General features: G+C 38.8%; 1 protein-coding gene across 1 annotated transcript in view; it reads right to left on the bottom strand.

Moving 5' to 3' along the window:
- Positions 1-23666, bottom strand: part of gbe1a (glucan (1,4-alpha-), branching enzyme 1a) — a 200777-nt gene that overhangs the window by 89 nt on the left and 177022 nt on the right. Inside the window, exons 13-15 of the mRNA XM_052115962.1 lie at positions 17285-17469; positions 15158-15288; positions 847-964 (exon numbers count right to left, since the gene is read on the bottom strand). Coding sequence (XP_051971922.1) covers positions 847-964; positions 15158-15288; positions 17285-17469 — 434 coding nt within the window. The remainder of the gene's footprint in view (positions 1-846; positions 965-15157; positions 15289-17284; positions 17470-23666) is intronic.

The following is a 23666-nucleotide window of genomic DNA, read 5'->3' as shown; positions in this document are numbered from 1 at the left end:
GCCAACCTAGTCTCCTAGTATGAATGTTATTCTAACTGCATTTTTCATTGATTGGCCGTGCCGTGTTCCGAGTTTCGCTGCAGTTTGCAATTCAACAACCGCACATTTTATTCACTAACACCAAAATCACGAGTACAATGGCTGATTATGACTTTATAAACATTAATTTAATAATAATATTAATTAATTCATAATAATTAATCACACACTGCTGTTATGGTATCGAAACACTTTTACTCTAATGCATGATTTGAAAATTAACTAACAGATTGTGTGTGGTATTTCAGTGTAAAATTAAACTTATTCACTAACCAAACTCAGTCTAGTTTACGAAGGTACAATAAGCACTAAAATACTGCTGTCTTGATTATTTAAATTTAGTCAGTCATTACTTTCTGTGCAAACACATCTCCTTTCTATGTAAATTAGGCTCATTATAGATCATGCTTCATTCTCAAAATGTCATGCTATTTGCCTGGCACAAATTTACATCACGTTATTACCACCTGAAGAAAGCATAAACTGAATTTTATTTAAAAGAGATGTTTATGTACATTTCTATTGATTATGGTACACTGTAGTATTGCATCAAATATGGTCAAATGATGCTGCAACCTGACATATATCCAAACGCGTGGCCTAGTGAAGCATGATTCCTTAATGAATCAGTACTAAATCAATGCAGAGAGCGCATGCAAATAAAAATGGCTTTTACGGAGCACTTTTTAATTCTTAGTGAATTCCCCCTCTCTGTGTTGTGGAAGTTGCCATTTTTATATTTGCTTTCAATTTACCTTAACCATAATTAATTAAATAGTGGAAGGGTGTAATTGAGATGGAACTCACCAGAAACGAGTGGGATCGGTTGTTGAAAGGCATAGGCTCTGTGAAGAACTCAGTGTTCTGAATGAGTCTCCCATGACCTCCATACTGCAGCTCATCCGAGTTCAGTTTGATCTTATATCTGATACGAAACATGATCAAGGAACAGTAAGAAGACTGTTGAAGTGCTCTCTGGACTTATGAAATGTATCTCTCTCTTATTCTATCTCAGTTTCTCGTAAACAGTAGCTCAGGGACAGATGGTTGGTCGGATATTGATACATACAAAGATGTGATAGATGGCTGTGTTATTGAGTAACAGCACAAAACAAGTGGGAAACCACCAGATAGATTAAACACAAGACATTGATCTGTATCTACCTCTCTGGGGTGAAATAGTACATATTTGTTAACACAAGAGATTTCTAATCTATGATACTCATGATTATCCAGAGACAGCTGTGCATATTGTCTACAAGAAGGGTTCTTATGATACTGAAATTTCAGTAGTAAATACCAATACCAGTGAAATTCCAATAATTGTCCAAAATTTACATCATAGTGTAGCCGGTGGGTTGCAAATAACCACACTGAACACAAAACCTTTTTGGGGGATTTTTAACTGATATACTGTAGATATATTTAAAGCATAAGGAAAATACAAAAACGAGTTATGGTTCAATGAAATACAGTAATGAAATACGGTAGAGGCCAATGTGAAAATAAAATACAAACAGAACATAAGTTTACCCATATGATTCAGCATACATCACCTTAATAAATGTGTATCATTCACAGCATTTTATGCATTTAACACATGCTTAAACTCTCACAGTATTTTATGCATTTAACATATGCTTAAATCACTCAAAGCATTTTATGCATTTTTGACCAAGCTTTAAGGACATGTATAGCAGTTTAAAACAACATACTTTTCATTACACATGTTTTCACATAAAGCAAGTATTGTGTTATTCACTGCACTGGAAAATACTCTGGGCTATAAATCATTAAATAAGATATGATTAACACAAAATTTACACACCCAGTTCTCACATGTGTGCACAGAACGTGGATAGAAACAGTTGAACCAGTGAATGTCAGAGAGTAGATGTTACGTGTCTTAAGGACTTTTATAATTATATTGTCCAATATATTTGAGTCTTTAGTCAAGAGTTTGTGTATGAAGAACATATTTCACTTTTCCTCTTCCTGTGGAGCCCCTCAAGCAATCTTCTATGTCCCCTGCTAGCCTAAGTAGTGATTAGCTACAACATAATTTACCCCCTGTCGGGACAGTGGTACTCTGTGTGTTCACAGTCAGGCCAGTGAACAAGCACCACACAGGGAGGAGAGGAGCTAGGGAGAATTCTCTCTATATCTATGGCCTCATGGGAAGAGAAAATTTTGTTAATAATCCTGGTTTAGTGGAGTCTTATTATCCAATGATCTAAATTTATGAGACACATAATGTGCAGTAAGTGTGAACTTTTGGGTGCAAGCTCCTTTCTAAACACGTGCTGAGAATGAATGCATACAACCTAGTAGAGGAAGCCCTAGTTAAAAAAAAAACAAAAACTGACAACTTTTAAATTATTATTCTCTATCTGTCACTCACTTGACGTTGTGTCGATGAAGTGACACTAGGGGTCACTCTTGGGAGCCCCAAAACACCTCAGATCTTTAAGAAAAGGCCAATGAAAATTGGCGACATTTTCACCCCGGACATACAGGTATAAACTAGCTGGAATGCCCACTCTAATTCAGGTTTTGTTTTGAGGAGCCAAGACAAGGTCCCGGACATTTCAACTGGTAGTAAAGCATTGTGGCAAGGAGGACACAATGTCTCTTTCCTTCCATCAGGGAACGGAGGTTATGACAGTAACTGAGACGCTCCCCTTCAGTTACTCACTCAACGTTGTGTTGATGTAGTGACACTAGGGGTCCCTACACAAAAAGCCACATCGGCTGAACTGTGTTACGTGAACTGCTGATGCAGGTGTTAACAGGCTACTGTGTGCATTAGAACAGATGCACTCGGACTGCATGTAGCCTCCCCCAATGCCCCCAAAGAGATTTATCTAGTATGGGAGCAGGATGCGCCAGCAGTATTAGCCGTGCCAGCAGTATTAGATTCGGCTGGGGCCTTTTAATGCTCATTGTATGTGCCGAGGTGTTCCTTTCATATTCTTTCAGGGGAAAAAGACCCCACAGAGACAACACATTGCCCTGAAGTGAGATGACATGTGGCAAATACGTCAAATGGGTTCTAGGCCGATTGGTGCCCCGTCCCTGAGAAAGAAGGTCATTCCTCAGGGGAGTTTGCCAGGGAGGTGCTGTCGTGAGGAGCATGAGGTTCGAGAACCAAGTCTTTGTGGGCCAATACGGTGCCACGAGGGTGTCTTGTTCCTCATCCTCCCTGACCTTGCACAGGTTCTTTGTAAGTAGGCTCACTGGGGGGAACGTGTATTTGCGCATCTGTCCCGAGGGGGGCTACCGTCAGGGCAAACCAGAGTATGCCACCTCCTTTAATGAGGCAAGGGCTGCCTCTGCGACCTTCGTGAAGACACGAGGACAGGGACAGGCCGAAGAGGAGGATACACTCGACCATCGAACGCGAGCCGTAGAAACGGTCTGTGTCTAGGTAGAATCGAGATGTGAAAGTACGCATCCTTAAGGTTTACCACCGCAAACCAATCTCAATGCTGGACGCACGCTAAAATGTGCCTCTGCGGGAGTCTGTGCAAGGCCCGGTTCAGAACTCGCAGGTCCAGGATTGGACGCAACACACCGCCCTTCTTCAGAACAATGAAGTAAGGGCTGTAAAACCCTTGCTTCACCTCGGCTGGAGGGACATGCTCTATCGCTGGGAGCGGCATTCATGAGGCCCTGTCTGCGAGTGCTCGGTGTCCGGTTGGGTACCGGCGGTGCGACCCAAGGAGAGAGGAAACTGCTCTTTTTTGACAATGTGGGTAGCGCAGCCCGTTTGAGGTGTGGCGAACATAAAAGAAATGGGGAACAAAAGATACTCCTCCCGGCCCTCCACCGGGGGATGGAGTGGTCTGTTCACCAGCTCCTGAGTTCCAGCAGACATCTTCTTCCTTCCTTGGGGGTCTTAGCGGCAGTTCATGAGGCGGGGGGTGTCAACCTCCTTCGAGGGGCTCTACTCCGGGGCCGAAAACTTGGCTTGGACTAGGGGATAGGCGCTTGGGCTTGCGTCACCACAGGGGGACACCCTTGGCAAACAGACAGGGTACGTACTCTTGTGCTGCGCCGGGGCAAGAGGTGCTGTATAGCATCTGTCTGTTTCTTCAGTATTGCTAGGCGAAATCCTCAAAGGTGTTGCCAAAAAGGCCGACCTGAGAGATGGGCGGGTTTGAAAAATTTGCCTTGTCCGCGTCCCTCATCTCAACCAAGTTCAGCCAAGTTCCTGGACCACAAGAGATGACATCGTCTGCCTGAGTGTGTCCGCACCGTGATCTTTGTCGTATAGAGGGTGAGGTCAGTCACCGAGTGCAGCTCCTGCAGCACGTTGGGATCAGAACTATCCCTGTGCAGCTCTTTCAGTTCTTTGGCCTGATGGACATGTAGGACGGCCATGGCATGCAGGGTGGAGGTGGCCTGACCGGCGGTAGTGTAGGCTTTGGCCGCCAGAAATTATGTAGTCCTACAGGCCTGGGAAGGGAGTGCCGGGTGACTCCGCCTGGTGGCGGTGCTCAGCAGACACAGGTGTGCTAGTGAGTAGTGAGAGTGGACAAGCTGATGGATCGGGTTCGGACAGTGAAAGGTATCCCACACGATCTTGTCAGCTCATCATGCACCTCCAGGAAAAAAGGGACTGGGGGGGCTGACTGCGAGCAGTGCACTGACCCCAAGAACCAGCTGTTAAGCTGCGAGTGCTCAGGGGCGGATGGAGGGTTCCAGTCCAGCCTGACACTCGTGGCCGAAGGCGCTAGCCCAGTTGACAACTCAGTGTCCGACATCACCAAGGCACACTCCGGTGCAGCAATTCACATCTCATTCAACCCGCAAGCTCCGAAAGAGACTTTAGGCAGCACTGAGTCGAGCTGCCTGTCTCATCCCAGAACTGGATAGGAGCAAACGAGCATGCAGGGGAATGAGCGGTCCATGGGGGATTACCCAGCAGAACCGAACCCATTGAAGACCCCAAATCGCCTCTTTAAAAAGACGTTCACGTCAATGTGTTTGCTCTAAGAGAAAATATACCCTTTAGATCAAAATACACTCTTTTAGCGCTGTCGAATGGCCTTTGTCAAAGATCTGAGTTGTTTTGGGGCTCAAATGACATGACAGAATGGAACTGGTCTGCTTACTTGCTGCAAATTCACCACTCATTATTTTCACATGCAAATTAGCTTCGCTGCAAACTCTTCATTTTAGCCAAAGGTTTGCTGCAGGTTCATTACCACCAGTGTAAAATTTGAAGCATTAGTCAGCAGTCTAGATTTTATTAGGGATTGTCATATCCATTAATAAACATATTTTAAAACTTTATTCTGAGTGTTGTCATGACTGGACAGTGTTGTTAGTGGTCGTCATTGGTTGATGAGAGAAGCTCCAATCATAGATCATGTCACAATTACAGCTGGTTAAAAAATTTAAAACATTAATTTGAGGTTAAAATGGAACTATTCAACCCACTTATGTAAATCCCTCTCTTTTATCTGCACACTTTTAGGTTTTGGCATGTCAAGTATAAAGGTTAGAAACACAGAACTTCAAAACAATTTTATGTGTTGATGCTTGTAAAAGTTGCCAGCTGCTGTAGAGATTAAAATAAGTCGAACATGTTTTTTTGATTGAGAGTTGGATAAGAAGGGCAGGTGGCAAACTTATTCTCATTAAATAAAGAAATCTCTGCTTGCAAAATAATGGTCGTGATCCAGACCCACTTACCTCCTCCCCAGGAAACATATTCCTGTCCTCCTTCAACAAATACACAATAAAAACATCAGGAATCATCAAACACACCATTTTGGAAAGAGATTATATCCACTGACTGCCATAATAGTTTTAAAATCTGCAATAAAAACACCACGGCTTGGTGTAAAATTGGGGATTTGAGGGGGATTGTGGCTGAATCTAGTAAACAAAGAACAATGTTCTGTGCATAAGCAGAACCTCACCCTCCCAAATGGCTCCACAGCCCTGCTGCTTGCTTTCAGACAATTTCAGCATCTTTGGGGAGGTTGGTAGGGAAGAAATCTCTCTACTGTTTTGATTTCAGTCTCTTATTTTCCCCTGCTCTTTCATGCATTTCAAAATCCTCTCGAAGTATCTGTTTTTCCTATTCCCTGGGTTGTTTGGAAGGGGTAGATTTCTCTTAAGAGCTTCACTCTGCTAGCTCCTGCAGACAGCATCAGAGGGAGGGCTGAACAGGGGATGTTAGTTTCCACTGGGTTCAAACACCATCCATGGAATGATTGAACAACAGCTGAGAGACGGTTGGGGGAGAAATCAGGTCTCCATGCTCTCTGGGAATCAACACCGCCATGGGCTATTCACATAAACTTCCTAAAAACTAATATCCTAAAATCTGAAATCAGTACCCTCATGACCTTCACTCTCTCCGATCTCTATTTCCCTGATTTGAAAGCTATCTCCACTGAACCTGACTCATTTAAAAACACATCTTATCATCTGTCTCTCTTTCCAATTTGCCCTCTGTTCTTTTGTAACTAAAATCTTTTATCTTTAATTTAATTCTGTCTCTCAAATCACCTCTATTGAAGCATTGTTGAAGGGTTGGAAATGTCTAAAGTATCGCATGGCACAGACGGAATTGGTAACATTTTTAGAACCAATGCTGGAAGCTCTCTTTTATAACATGCTCTTCTGTTTTCATCCCAATGTAGATACATGTGTTAATTTAGTTGCTGTTTGAACTGATATATTTATCATATATTTGAACATTATGATAAAATCTACAGCTTTGACCGTTTAAGAGTAAATCAAAAATCAATTTACCAACTAATCAAGTTACCACTATTTTCTGGAAATTGTAGTAGGTCTTCAGGGTATTTTATGCATACAAAACAAGCATATACTATGCAGTTTGCAAATGGTATTCTACAGAAATAAGAGATGTTAGCATGCCATTTCCAACACAGCCATATGAAGTTGCTGAAAACAGAGATTACAGCCATGTATTTGTCGAACTAATTAATGTTATTGTTGCAGTTTACTGCCTGTTAACTTATTTGAATGGCAGTCCTCTTAAAAGTACTTCATGCAGGCCTTAAATATATGTTTCATTATACAATCTGTAGCCTAACTCTGTGTATTAGTCCTCATGAACAATGCAGAGAAAAGTTTCCCGATTACACACTGTCCAGGATATACAGCTCACTGGATGGTCCTTTCTCTCAGGGCCTCAATCGATCTGAAGATAACTTGCCCCTGGACATGTTTTAACTGGGGAACACTTAAGTCTTATATAGACCTGACTGCACTCTGCACTTATCTCTGTTGGGAAAAAGTCTGTAGGACTGTTTTCACCTCATACTTCTAGAAGCATAGTAATAGACAGCTGTGGTTAATGTAGCTTACAAAGGCAAACGAAACAACAAAACAAAAATGAAAATAACTAGAAAGAAGCACTAAGAACTGTGTATGTGATTCCAACAGAAGAAAATAAGAGTAAGATATATTTAACAGGACAGGGAGTGTAAATAGAAAATGAGAGAAAACAGAATGAGCAAGAGGGACAATAAGAAAAGATAAAAACAGAAAGAGCACACGTAGGTGGAAGTATGACAGAAATAATTCTCTGAAAAATTTCAGTATTTCTCTGTAGCCAGGGGCATCCGCAATTCATTTTTTGAGGGGGCACCAGTGGCAGTCCTGGCTCACTTGGTGGCTTCAGCAAAATAAGAAAAGTAAAAAGTTTCTTCGTTTAAGGTGTGTTAGTGTAAAATGTGTTAGTCAGTAATTTGGCAGGATTTCAGGATAGATTAACTTTTAGAAGCAACATGTTGATTTCCTGTATAATCATGCTGATTTTCTCCCTCAGTTTAATTACTGTAGGCATAACATTTTTGTCTACAGACTGGTTTACCAATCTCTACATGAACACTAAACAGTTTCTTACAAATGTCTACTTAATGTGTGAGAATTCCTGCATCATAAACATGATAATCCTCTAAGATCTACATGTAGACACATTCGCAGATGCATTTGCCAAAACGCATTTGGATTATATTACTTGATCTTTACGTATTTCACATTTTAAGGCTTAAGTATACAGCACATAAACACATTAGCAAAGAAAAAAAGAAACTGTTATCCTTTAGTTAGTGGTTAAAAGTGTAATACATTTTATATGTTAAAATAAATTGTCCTAACTTAGTTTCATATTTAGAGACAACTATAGGTAAGCGATTTGTAGCTTGATTCCACTGGAATGTAGACACTGTGACACAATCCAAACTTTGCTAAAAAAGTGTGTAATTTCTATGGTACAAGCGGCACCAAGCAGTTTGATTTGCTTAATTGGGCCAAACATAATAACATTGGCTCAACCAATGGTGAGAGTTTGGAGAGGGACTAATTGTTGGCCCAAACAATGGAAGATATAGGAGCATTTTAAATGTGTTTTGAAAATAATCATTATTTTTGCAATTCAATTTAGTGCCACAGAAATTTCACACTTTGCTTATTTTACGACACATTTATCATTTATATACTTTTGTCTACTTTTTCTGAGAGGCTACTGAAATTTTTGTGGTTCCTGTAGACTGATTAATTTAAATCTTTAATAGAACAACCTGCCTCCAACCTCCATACCGTCATTCCCGTTTTTTGATGGCCACCGAGAAAACATCTACCAGTCCAGCATCAGAAAGCTAGACTGTGATCACCTATCAGATGCCGCCTTGAGCCAGCCACGTTCCTATTGATCCGTCCTATTGGCTGAAAGCCCCCTCTGCACTTCATGGCCCTGGAGACCGGAAAGGTCGATATTCTCCTGCAAGTAGAAATGATTGATCCTTCTCCAAGACCCCAACATCTCTTTGCCCCTGCCTCCCCCAAAACAAAAGACACCAGCAGAGGAGAAATCTGGCATAATGATCAGCATAAAGTGATTAGTAACGGCTCCAGCCTTGTTTTGAGAGGCCCGTCCAGCCTGACACAATATTGGCTCAACCAATGATGTGAGTTGGGGGTGGGACAATCTGTCCATTTGAAAAAAAAAATATTTGTGCAATTTCGCACAAATTAAACTTATCAGAACCCACTCTGACTGATTCATTAGTGTTTTTGATTCACTAAAAAGAACCAGCTTATAAGTAAATTGTTTAGGAAACAGCTAACTGTATTTTTGTATGTACTGTATATTTCACTGTAATTTTAGCACATCAGTGGAAGAGTGTGTTCGAGAACCACTGACGGATGCCAAAGTTGTGAATATATTTTGATTGATCACCATTCACTTGCATCATATGGTAGAGTTTGACCGATATATCGGATTTACCGATTAATCAGGGCCGATAGCGTCCGATAGTTATTTTTGGTTTAATTTAATTTCTCCATGGCCAGTGCTGGAGGGTTCTACATTCTGAATTTCTAGTTTCAGCAGCATAACTGCACCCTTCAGAGGTTAAATAAATACAATCACTGACTCTGCATGGAGTTTGTTGTGCAACGTTTTGTTTCTAAGTGAAATTACAAGTTATTTTTTCAGTAGTAAATCAATCATTAAAGTCAACCTTTTATGAATATGCTGCCTGAGTTTTTTTGAGTTTTTTATACAATGTGTTCATGTGAAGACAGATGGATATATATTATAAACAATACCATTCTAAAAAAACTTGATTTGATTTCTATGCCTTTTTGTCTCTCCCTTTCTTGTACTTCATTCATAGATTTAATATGAAAATAAAATAATAAATATTGTCTGTAGTGATAAAGCATACCTTCTCTATATTTGACTTAGTAAGGCAGTATTTTATTTTACAGCTGAACAAACACATTTGACCTGTTATATTTTTATTAGTATTTTCATAAATTTCAGATGGCAAAGGCTTGTGTACCAGAGTGGGAAAATGTATTAAAGTATTGCCGCGGAAAGTAATACTTACTAAATTTCAGTGCTATTTTACAATGAGTGAAAAGTTTTCATTCATATTCTAATTTTTAAAAACTTTCGGCTGATTAATCATCTATTGGCCTGTTTCCCCACTTTAGTTATCGGTATTAGCAAAATCCACTATAGGTTGACCTCTATTATATGGACCTACAGAGATGAGATACTTTTCTAAAAGTCTTTGTTTGTGTTCATCAGAAGAAAGAAAGTCATACACATCTGGGATGGCATGAGGGTGAGTAAATCTTGGGATTTCCATTTTTGGGTGAACTATCCCTTTAATAAGAACCAGTTCTCGTTTCCTAAGCCTAGTCTGTGCTGTATTACTCATGAGATGATATGACAATGTGACTCACAGTGTAATATGTGTTTCAACTCTGACAGCCACAGTTCTCATTCTGGTGTCCTACTGGGATTCACAGTATCTGCTCTGTGAGTCAGAGACAGAGGACAGGCCATCATGCAAGAGAAAGAATAGTACAAATCTACTTGCAGGACAAAGAAAGCAAAATAAAAATGTAATATCAATGAGTGCCAAGAACTACATTTAAGTTTATGGCATAAGGGCGAAAACAGAAGAAATCATGTTTTACTTCCAGATTTTGCCCACACAGACTCTGGTTAAAGGCGATGTTTTAATGAGAAGGATATGCGCTATAACACAGAAAACGATTAGGTGCTCAGGGGTCCCTATTTACCACTCTGCCTGTCCTAAACGGGAGCCCACACTTCTAAAACCCTCGTCTCTCGACTTCAAAGCATGACGGCTGGTGGCATGGATAGAGGGCTCCCACCTCATGGGCAAGACACAGAAAGGGCAGCGGCAGGGGCTGGAGGAAACCTGGCCCTGGCTGAAGGGTGCCTTTGTTACCCGCCAAGCGTGTTGGATGGCTGGGCCATGATTAAATAGAGGCCCTGGTGGGAGGCCTTCAGCTGGTGTAGCTCATCTCCGGCAGCTCCCCGCAGCCTCAGGTCTCTGAAGAGGAGGGCAGGGGGTACGAGTGGTGCTGTCGGGTGGGCGACAAGCTCTGCCATGAGTTTGATACAATGAGGGGCTGTTCGCTGGAACTGTAAGTGTGCATTAGCGACATGGTTCAAACTAGACATTTAGCATATGTAGCCCTACGCATACAAAAGGTGTTTATTAAATGACAGTGGGGGCATTTATAATGGAGTTAAAAGTTGATTCTTGGGCACTGAGAACATTTATTTTGTTCAAGCTTTGGAATGCAGAGAGGAAAAGGTCTGGTCACCAGCATATGTTGTGTTACTTGTCCCCAGTATATTGCATTGGTGTGCTAGTGTCCCCGCCAGATTTCTTAAACCTTTAATTTGTACCATCACACATATGTTTCTGCAACAGCCAGTTACATTACAAGCTACCAGATTCAAATCGCTTTCACGCAGACACAGGCTGCGCTGGTCAAGCATCTGTCATTTATATTCGCTCAGTTACTCATTCAGTCTTTTATACCACATAATACGTTTATTTTATATACATACATCCAACTTGTCACCAAAGTACCACGATAAAATGTTGGTGCGGTTGTCCTTATGAGGACTCTCCACAGACATAATAATTTTTATACTGTAGGTTACAAACTATAGATTCTATCATCTAACCCCAACCCTCACAAACAACTTTCTGCATTTTTTTATTTCAAAAAAGCATCATCTAGTATGCTTTTTAAGCGATTTGAATTATGGGGACACTAGAAATGTCCTCATAAACCACATTACAGCATAATACCCTTGTAATTTACCCTTGAGATTTCAAATAGTATACATTGGCAAACCGAACTGTTGATATGATTTGATTATTTGTATTTTTACATATATAAAAACGTACTAAATAAAACAAATACAGTACAGCAGACATAACCAATCTTTTCACATGTTTACTATATTATATACAGTATTATATTTAATTTATAATAATAAATAAAACATTTAAATAAAAGGTAATCCTCTACAGGACAGGGCTCTCTCTGGTGGTTGGTGGGATGGGTAACAACCTCAGATGTTAAACACTTAGCGTCCAACCAGAGGTAATTCGGAGTTAGTTGGTTTGAATATGAACACCGCACCAGTGTGAAAATTATGATATCGAGGCAAGTCTATTTGCAACCTGATAATGCACAAGCAATGTTTATTTGTTTTATATTTATTTATCAATCGGTTGCCTGGCAAAGCAAAATCCTTTTTTAGATTAAGATTAAGGATTAAGGATATAAGAATGTAATTTTGATTTCATGTTCATTTAAAAGCAACTTTTTTCCTCTGTAAGCTTTATGTATTTGACTGGGTTAAGACCATATCTTCGATGCGTGTTGGTGAGTGAGGGTATTTTTGCAAGTACATATATGCGAATGGGTGATGTTTGATGAGCTGTTGTTTTCTGGTGGTAAGGTCTTTTCCCCAGCTCATCTCCTAATTGGTGTCTCCATATAAACACAAACTCCCATTGGTGCAACCCCAAATGCCCCAACACAGCATCACATATACACACCCACGCACACACAAGCCCACGAACAGCTTGTTTTGTGTGATGACAGTCACCTCTAGCATCTCTGCAGCCAATTAAATGTGTTTTCGAGACTTGACAGATCATTTTCAACTCCCCCTTCCTCCCTAATGTACAAGCTTGTCTTTACACATCAATGGGAATGTGTCACAGCCAATGGCAGGCCAGCATCTAAAGAGCCATGAAGGGTTGCAGAACACACATAGGATTTGGACATGTTCATGTAGTTAGTGCTCAGAGGTCTTAGGGGCCTTTCAGAACAAAAATTTATTTACTTATAAAAGCAGATATGCTGCACAACAGTCAAAGACGTCCGTCTATCACATGCACAGAAAAACAAGTGAAAACAGCTCAGATGGGCGCAAAAGATGATGGCCGTTCAGACCGAATGCATTCTTGTGCTAACAAAGAGCTAGACAAAATTCAACCAAACAGAATAGAACACAAGTCTTGAGACACGTTTTAAAAAGTAAAAGTTGTTTTCAACTTAATAAAACATGGCGCTCATGCACAAGATGCTAAAAAAAAATAGCATCGATCAAAAACATCTGGCACAATGCAGCACAATGAATAACAGATAAGAGATCTCAGGTGTCACAAAGTGTTAGGGGTGTTAAAAAGCCTAAAAATGTCTAAATTAATGTGCCGTTCCTTCATAGACGCTAAAAAACAGCGAGATGTGGCACAATGGTCAAAGACGTCATTCTAGTGCATGTTTACATAGAAAAACTATTAAAAACAGTGCAGATGGATGCAAAACGCATAGGAGCCGTTCTTCCACTATATACATATACAGTATATACAGTATTAGAACGCAGGCATCTCGAGGCACGCTTTTAAAAGTTAATGTTCTTTTTAACTTGACACGGCATATAAAACAGTGTTCCTGTGTGAGATGCTAACAAAACTGTGAGACGGGTCAGCAGTCAGAGTCGTTGATCTAGCACAAGTTTACAAATAAAAACTTTGCAGACGGACGCAAAAATGTATAAAGGCTATTCAGGCCATTCTAGGTCTAAAAAAAGCTAGATGATGTGCAAGGAATATAGCAGGTGACACATTTGTAAAAGATGTAATTCTTCTTACCTCTACAGTGTTTAAAAAACCAAGCACTCTTGCACGAGACGTTGAAAAAACTGTGGGGGTGCAACGGCCAAAGTTGTTTACATAGAAAAACTATATCAAGAAAAGTGCAGACAGCCCCAAAAACTTAAGGGGCCATTCAGAAATTCAGACCAAATGTGGGTAACACTTTATAATACTGTATCTTACTTAATGCATAACTAATAAGGAATTACAGCAGAACTAATAGGTCATTCTTCATTAACACTTAACTACTAAGGAAGATGTGTTAACTAATCAGTATGTAATAGCATTTTATAGTTGTGTTAAGTAACAATTAGCTAATCAATAACTATTGAATTCAGTCATGCCTCCTGATGAACTACTTTTAATTATCTACTAATTCAGCTTCAGGAGAAATAACTATTGAGTAACTACTAATGAACAGTCGATTAATTACAATTACAATACTATCATAACAATTAGCAATTGCAATATTCAGGTTGTGGCCCTTTCTTCTTCCTTTTTTCTAATGTTATTATTATACTATGGAAATGCAATACGCATTTCGTGGAAATACTACAATCCCAAAATGAGTCATTACAGTGAATTTAGTAGTTTTGGCCTGTATTCACTGAATTCAATAGTTATTGATTAGCTAATTGTTACTTAACACAACTATAAAATGCTATTACATACTGATTATTTAACACATCTTCCTTAGTAGTTAATAGTAGTGACTTAAGTGTTAATGAAGAATGACCTATTAGTTCTGCAGTAATTCCTTATTAGTTATGCATTAAGTAAGATACAGTATTCTAAAGTGTTACCCAAATGTGTTCTAGCATTAAAAATTTCTAGATGCAGATCAATGAAAATAACTGAATTTAGGTGTCTTGAGGAGCATTTTTAAAAGTAGAAGTTCTTTTTAACTTGACATTAACGTGGCACTCCAGCCCCAAATACAGCATGAAGTAGCGCAACGGTCAAGGCATCCATCTAGTGCATGTTTATATAAAAAAAAAAACTATTGAAAAGCAGCGCAGATGGATGCAGAAACCTATAGGGGGCCATTCAGACCAAAGGTGTTCTTGTGTTTAAAAAGCTAGACACAGTGCAACAAATATATCAGATCGCAGGTGTCTTGAGGTGCATTTTTAAAGTTAATGTCTAAAAACATGGCACTCCTGTGTGAGAAGCTGAAAGAGCAGTGAGAGATGGTGCAGTGGATAAAGACATCCATCTTAAGCATATGTATATATAGAAAAACTATTGAAAAACAGTGCAAACAGACAGACACAAACACAACATTTAGTCTGAATGGCTCCCTATGCTGTAAAACATCTGCCACAGAGTGAAGAAATAATCGCAAATATACACTCATTAGTATTCATACAATCTCTGTGCCACATGCATACATAAACTATACTGTACATAGCTAGCATATACACACAGACTAATGCATATGTAATCAGTGACCTGACCTCTCTCCTACAAACATATCTCCTGCATTTTTAACAGCACAAAGTTTGTAGATATACTCAAATAGACACACACACACATGACCTCACTCCCACACATATATCAACACAGTACATTGCCAAGTATTGCTAGCCATCTAGAGCTTTCGGGTGAAAGGATACTTCCCAGCATGCTCCACTGCCACCCTGTAGTCGATGTAGCTGCTGCTGGGATGGAAGTTAAAGATAAACAGAAGTTTTGCTCGTTCGAATACGATGACCTTATCAGCTTGATTTAGAGTTGTGACCACTGCCTGAATAGTAACAAAAAAAAGCAACAAACTATGTAAATGACCCCCAAACACAATACAAATGATTTTTTGAAAAATGTAAACTTTCATAGACATTTTAATTGCACATTTTTGTATCTTGAAAAACTGTGTGAGAAAGATGTGTGAAATAGGGCTGGGCGATAGGATGATATTATTGGATATCGATGATGTCAAAGATCCCGATGCCGACTGCGAATGATCGACAATATTGGGAAATGGCAAAACCATGGATGGTAAATCAGCAAATATGTTAAACAGTAGCCCAGGGTGTGAAACAAGCACCCACATAATGCGACAAGACCAAATCTAGCCCACAAGCTGCTCGTCCAGATGTATTTTATGTGCGGTTAAGTTTGCTCATCTACTCGCAACAGGCGGGCTGAGTGTAAGACGTCTCGGCGTGACATATGACAAGAAATGCTGTAAGCCACAAAGACACACACTTGAAGAAACACTCTTTATTATATATTTAAGAACAGACAAAAGAAAAACCATCAATGCTTGTGTCTGATTCACTGTTTGTTCGGAGGCATGCAGCGCAAGCCTGTCTTGTAGAACAAGCGTTTTCACTCATCTGTAAACTGTTTGCAAGAATAATGTCATCTATGAGAATGTGCAAATGATCTCCGATCGTCACAGGACGGGAGGTGCTTTGCGTTTAGTTCGCTTTGTTTCCACGCAGTTAGCATGCATTGTGAAAGCAACTCTGCAGGTTCAGAAATATATATCTTTGTATACAATAAACAAAGACGAAAATTATTATCATAAATTAATACAAGACACGTTCACGAAATTTATTAGAATTATTTAGTCTTTAGTTCTTAATCTGTATTCTATTAGTAATTTTCCACCTGGTGTTGTTGACGGATATTGCGTGATGAGTTTAAATAAGGTGGTTAAATACTATTTTTATATCACTTTTTAATTTATTGCTTTTTTTGTTTAGTTTATTAGTTATTTATTAGTGTATTTTGAATTTAGAAATGTTTTTTGTTTCAATAATGACATTTTTAAAGCAAAATCAACAAAGCAAAAAAATTCACCAGCCTTCGGCAGGGGGGTTGACGTTGTAATCGTATATCGCAATATTTATTAAGCCGATTATCGATAAAATTATTTTAACATATCGGCCAGACCTAGTGTGAAACACATTACTTGTGTATTTGTCTAAAAAGCAGGATATTTCAGCAAAAGTCTCCATTTGCTCTCCATTTAATCTCATTGCTGTCTAGAAGAAGCAACTGAGATATTAAAGAGATCTCTTTTTGATCATTCTTTCATACGGGAATCTCTTCTGTGTCTGTGATTGTTAGTCTGAGTATAATTCCTCTGTCAGGTGAATAAAACATGAGTCTCTGATTATGTTGATAAATTAGAAGCATTTGACATAAGCTGTGAGCCTCTGAGGCAAGAAAGATTTTTATACCGTTTAATACGGCGAAAATCTGATTTCTGGCGTCTGCGGTGCAAAGTGTGTGCGTAAAATGTCTTTGTGCTATGGAGTGTCATGCCTGGTTGGCTGTATTATGCAATTTCATTATTATATGGGCCATGCATCTCACATCCCATTTATTAGAGGAGATAAATAGCTCCCTACAGTTTAACAGATGGCAAGAAACGATTCAGCAAGGAGATTTATACTGGGTTTCTTCTATAGGTTAAAGAAATAGTTCATGGAAAAACTAAAATGATTTAATAATTTATTCACACTTAGAGTATGCCGTTCCAAACCTGCATGCATTTATTTCCAATGTGGAACACAAGTCCCCATTCATTGTAGCTCTATATACAACTGCGACCTGTACATTCATCAGAATTTCTCCTTTTGTGTTAAACTAAAGAATGACAATCAAATTAATGAGGAAAGGCATGAGGGTGAGTAAATAATGATAGAATGTTATTTTTTGTGTAAACTACTGTATATATTTAAAATCACTTGGAGGGGAGCACAGTGTTTATGAAAGTGTGTGCATCTCACCTGACTGGCAGCCAGCCAGCCGTATATGTCTTCTGTGAGATTCATGTCACGGTCAAAAGCGTATAGTTGTCGGTATCGCAGATGCTCAATGTCCACAAGGTTGAACTGGCGACGGGCATAATAGTAGCTCTCGTTATTTCCTTTTCTGGGAAAGTCAAGCCATTCTGGATGGCCAAACTCATTACCTAGAAAAAAACATTTTTGGAAAAAGGAACATTAAAATGAACAGTAGTTTTGAAAAATATATTTTAAGCATGTAGGACTACACTTACATGAGATGAAAAATCCAGTAAAAGCAGTAGCCTAATGAACAGTTGCGATACTATTACTGTCTGATTATCATTAAACAGTAATTATCAGCAGCAATATCACCCTGTAGCTCTCGCCTCGTTGCCCACTAAAGCTAAGCAGGGTTGAGCCTGGTCAGTCCCTGGATGGGAGACCCCCTGGGGAAAACCAAGGTTGCTGCTAAAATGGAATTAGGGAGGCCTGCAGGGGGTGCTCACCCTGCAGTCTGTGTGGGTCCCAATGCCCCACGATAGTGACGAAGACACATGTGATGTTAAACCGAGGTCATGTCATTAAAAATCCCATGGCACTCCTCGTAAAGCGTAGGGGGTATAATCATGGCCTCCTAATAATCCCCATCCCTGAATTGGCTACATCACTCTCACTCTCCTCTCCACCAATAGCTAGTGTGTGGTGGGTGTTCTGGTGCACTATGGCTGCCGTTGCATCATCCAGGTGGATGTTGCACAATGCACAATGTTGGTGGTTGAGGAGATTCCCCCATACTCTGTAAAGCATTTTGAGTGTCTAGAAAAGCGCTATATAAATGTAAGGAATTATTATTATTATTTATAATATTCTGTAAAACTGCTTTGAATTTATGTGTATTGTAAAAAGCACTATACATATAAAAATGACTTGACTACTAAAAAGCTGATATATTTTACATGGAGCTGGGCTGTGTCATGGGGACTGCCATGCTGAAATCACATTCCCAGTCAAATACTACAAATTTTATCTCCATGACACCCCCCACCCCCCCAAAACAAATTGGACACTCACTCATAAAATAAACAAATTATGGCTGTCTGCGAAGATCACATTTCTAAAATGCAGCAGTAACCGAAAATTATTGCTTTTACAAATAGCTGCATCCACTCCACTAGGTGTCAGTATAGCAGTGTCTACACATTAAAATTGATGCTGTGAATACTTTAAAGCTATACAGACAGTGAAGAATCCATGGCAGGGAGATGAATAAGTGAGAAATTAATTAAAAAAAAAAAGAGTGAGAGAAAGATGTAGTGGTATCGGAGCGATCAAATCCCCCAGCTTCGACTTGAACTTTACTTAATGTGCATAGGGACCTTCTGCGGCAAATAATTCCGATAGAGTCATATCATGTGTCAGACAAAGAGAGACAGGGCATAGTCTAGGAGAGTGCAATGCAGTGGATGCTCGCACAAAGACCTGTGACAGCTCAGACTCCATAATTAAAGAAGGGAGTGGAGATGACAAAGACACTTTGTCTCTCTTACGGCCCCGTTACCTCCATGATGCGGCTTATCCTGCCGTTCCATGCGCTGAATACAGACAACGATAAGGGACGTCAATTGCTCTCCACCTGCACGTATACTACGATAATCTTAAATTGTTCACTGTTCACACCTGCCCTATACACCTGGAAATTATGGGAGAGCATTAAAATGATGGGTTTGAACAGATTCACTGTTTGTTGGCAGAATGGATATCTAGAGTCAAAGTTGTGACTTGACAATATACAATGCTTTTGTTAATAGCAGATACTGAGAGAAGATACTGTGGACACACACACAGTGTTGTGCATAATCCAGGTGTTGTATGCATGAGTCGCTGATCTTTTGGAGAGATGTATGGAGTTTATTTCACACCAGTGGTTGATTGACAGGTAAGAGGAGTTGAAGCATTTCTTTCGAAGGTCAGATCAATAATGTGCTTGCAGAGCAATAACTTGGAACCACACATGGGAGATGGATCTTTTCATCAAAGCCAGAAGAACTGCTTCAGTCTAGGTGCTGTATATGCTAAAGGTATATTTAGCTAAAAAATGAAAATTCTGAAACTGTTTATTCATCCTTGTGTCATTCCTAACCCATATGACTTACTTTTTCTCAGTGGAACACAAAAGAAAAGGTGAAATTCTGAAGAATGTACTGGTCGCTCTTTTCTATGCAATTACAATGAATGGTGACAGAAGATTTCAAGCTTCAAAAAGCAAGCTTAGACAAAATAAATAATATAATTAGTACAATAAAAGTATGATTCAATAACAAATATAACTTATTCTGAACGTATATAGAATATCGCATATTTGTAAGTCATACGATGGCTGTGGGTGAAAAAGAGACCTAAATTATTGTTGTTATTCACAGGAAATGATGACATCTACTCCAGCTCTCCCTGTACTGAAAAAAATACAAAATATTAAGTGTTCATGCCACCTTAAACATTTGGGGACATTTGCATAAATTTAATAAAGTTGACTTGAATCAATATAACTTGTTAAAGGGATAGTTCACCCAAAAATGAAAATTCATTCATTAATTCATTCATCATCTATTCACCCTCATGCCATCCCAGATGTTTATGACTTTCTCTCTTCTGAAGAACACAATTGAAGATTATTAAAAGAATACCCCAGCTCTGTAGGCCCCTATGATGCAAGTGAATGGTAACCAAAACTCTGAAGGTCCAGAAGGGACATAAAGGCAGTATAAAAGTAATCATTAAGAGTCCAGTGGTTAAATCCATATATTCTGAAGTGATCTGATTGGTGTGGGTGAAAAACAGATCAATATTTAAGTTGTTTTTTTTTTTTACTGACATTCTACACTTTCACTTTTATATTATGGTGTGGAAGTGACTTTAACTTTCACATTAAGCCACCTACTAGTTGGAGATTTTCAAAAGGGGAGATTTATAGTAAAAAATGACTTAAATATTGATCTGTTTCTCATCCACACCTATCATATTGCTTCTGAAGACATGGATTATATTTATGCTGCTTTTATGTCCTTTTTGGAACTCTGGTCAACATTCACTTGCATTTTATGGACTTAAAGAGCTGAGATATTCTTTTAAAAATCTTCATTTGTGGTTTTCAGAAGAAAGAAACTCATACACATCTGGGATGGCATGAGGATGAGTAAATGATGAGAACATTTTCATTTTGGGGTAAACTATCCCTTTAAATGATCTTAATGTCTTTTAAGTAAACTTGACTTTGTAGTTAAATTAAATTTAATGATGTTTCGTTCGTGAATGAATTGTGAACTTTCAGTGACAACTTACTACAACCAACAGCATAAATGAAAGCGCCAAACAATTATAAAAAAAAAGACCATAATACTGCAATTTGCATAGTTTATGCTTGCCACAGTGCATGCTGGGAATCTGAATATGCAAGCATGATATGCGTAGATCTCTTGACTTATATTTTTGATTTCAGCTAAATAGCTGTTTTAAGTTCAATAACTTATCACCAGGGCTGCTGCTGGCCAAATTGATGCCCAACACAGAGCTCTGTGATTGTTGGACGGGGGTGGGTGGGTGCTAGGAGTTGCAAGGCAATGCAAAAAATTGTGAAATTGTGAACACGAGCCGATCATCTGTGTTCTGCGTCTGATAACGGGTCCTTGAATAACGTACAGTATAACCTTCAGAAAAGTTTGAATATAGTGCACAAATTATATGTCCTACTTTTAAGATACTTTTATGGCACTTTTTCATCATTTTTTAAGCTTGAAATCTCCAGTCCCCATCATTGTAGTTTCCTGTAAAAGAGTGCCCAGTAAATACTTCAAAGCCTCTCCTTTTGTGTTCCATGGAAGAAAGAAACTAATACAGGTTTTGAATGACATGAGCAGTAAATGATAATAATATTTTCATGTTTGGGTGTACTATTCCTTTTAGAGTTCACACAGCCAATGCATGGATAAAGGGACAGATGCTACAGTCTACAAATGAAAAAAGTCTGGCATGATAGCATTAAATGTCCTATTCTGAATCCAAAAAGACACCTTCTATTAGGATTCTTCTAAATAGGACAGGCTAAAATGTGTCAATTAATGCAAACACACTTTTTCTGTTTTAAATTAGACAGCCTGGCCTCAAATAAACACATGAAGCGCATGCACACACATGCTCACACACATACAGGTACAGACACTTTCCTTTTAAGATTTCACTGAGCCCATAATCTAACCTGATGTGTAGTGATGTTTGAAGTCAAGTTTCTCTTTGGTTACTATAGAGTGGGGCCAAAGATCCTGGTGAGCTGCAATGTGAATTAAATAGTTTGCATGAAAAGCCCTCAAAATGAACCCATAAATAAGAAATGGGCTTCTTTTTAACTCTCCATCTCTTTCATGTGTAACAAGCTGCAAGGTGGAGATTAGATAGTCAATTTGATCAGTGTCAATTTGAAGCAAAGAAAGAAGCTCTTACCTCTACTGTTAAAGATAATATGATTTGCATACAGTCTGTTTAGAACTAGGATGAGGCTCAATCTGGATTATGGTTTAGAATTAAGTAAATCAATGGACACATGATGCACAAAGCAGTCCTACATACATTTTGAGAATGATATGCATGTGTCAATGATACTACATGAGGAATTATTAAAGTAATCTATAATAATGGAGTGGTGGTGGTGTAGTGGTCTAAACCACATAACTGGTAATCAGGAGGTCACTGGTTCAATCCCCACAGCCACCATCATTGTGTCCTTGAGCAAGGCACTTAACTCCAGGTTGCTCCGGGGGAACTGTCCCTGTAATAAGGGCTCTGTAAGTCGCTTTGGAAAAAAGCATCTGCCAAATGCATAAATGTAAATAATAATGAATAATATTTTCAGGTTTGTTTGTAATTAGCCTAATACAATGCTACAAGTTACGTTTGAATTACTTATCCAAACAACAGGTAATTAAGCTTCCAACATTCAGCACACATTTAATTGGCTCTGTCGGATACTATGATCAGCCAAGTGTATCTGGAAAGCAAATTTGGTTGAATATAAAAAAACATTTCAATTTGATTTATTCAACAACAAAAAAAGTCACCAATTTCTGACTCAAGAGGTTTTATTTTTTTTAAATATATATTAATGCCTTACCAGGGTTGTTTACAAGAGAAAAATTAATACAGGTTTTCTTTAATGGCATCACCACAGAAAAATTATGTGACAACCATAGTTAATCGGTTCTCACCCTAGTCAAACAACATTTCTTAAACAGAAAATTTCATTTATGAAGCCTTAAATTAGATAAAAACTCAAACTATTTTCTACATTTTGGAGAAATAATATTGTATGAGTGTGTTAGGCAGGGCAATAATATACTGTGAGCAAAAATGTATCAGTCATACTTTACAGAGCTTCACTTTACTAAACCCACATCAATAAGGACTAACTCCAGCAGAATGCACCATACAGACAAATATTTATTATGATTTATTTAAAATACGGATGGGGGCCCCCCTTCGATGTAAGTCTATTTCACCTGTTTAGGCATCAGCTGGACAAACATATTAAGTTTAATTGCATAGAAAATAAATAGTAAAAATTATTTCTCAAAAAGCTGCAATATTTTATGGACCATTCAATTTGCTCAAATGGGTCGTGTGCAACAAAGCAATAGTAATAGTGTTTCCCTGAGTATTTATCAATACACACACAAAAAATATGCTGATATATACAAAAAGTCACATTATGCATTTATATGTGACAGACATATGAATGTATTAAGATGTCAAAACTGTAAGATCAGAACTATTTTGTATAAGGCCACATCCTTGTCATTCCTTGTTGAGACTGCTGGGTAAGACACCTCTGCCAAACTAACACTTGAAACTTCTATAAATTCTTAATATCTCAGAGCCAACTTTGTTGGATGCACATAAATGAATGTCTGTGCATCTGGCTGCTTATGTTCATTTGTTAATTTAATCTTCCTGTCTTAATTACGGTAGTGAAAAGAGGAGTCTGTATAATGTATACACTCCCTCTATACTCCCATAGGAGCACACATATGCTTTTACTCCTGCCTTGGTCTAACATCAACTCAAAAACACATTTATGAATCCTGCCAACTAAAATAAATTAATGAAACCATCTTAAACAGGTTTGCTGGTCTTAGCTGGGAGACCAGCTAAAACCAGCAAACCTGTGTAAGATGGTTTCATTAATTAATTTATGAGCACGAGCCGATCATCTGTGTTCTGCGTCTGATACCGGGTCCTTGAATAACATACAGTATAACCTTCAGAAAAGGAACTGGTCAGACTGGTCTGTTTGCTGGTTTTAGAATGGTTTTATGCACTTGTCAGCTGGTCAGGC

Source organism: Xyrauchen texanus, chromosome 43, assembly GCF_025860055.1.
Source record: "Xyrauchen texanus isolate HMW12.3.18 chromosome 43, RBS_HiC_50CHRs, whole genome shotgun sequence".
NCBI lineage: Eukaryota > Metazoa > Chordata > Actinopteri > Cypriniformes > Catostomidae > Xyrauchen > Xyrauchen texanus.
The sequence above is the reverse complement of the archived record's forward strand: the minus strand, read 5'-3'. Positions and strand labels throughout refer to the sequence as shown.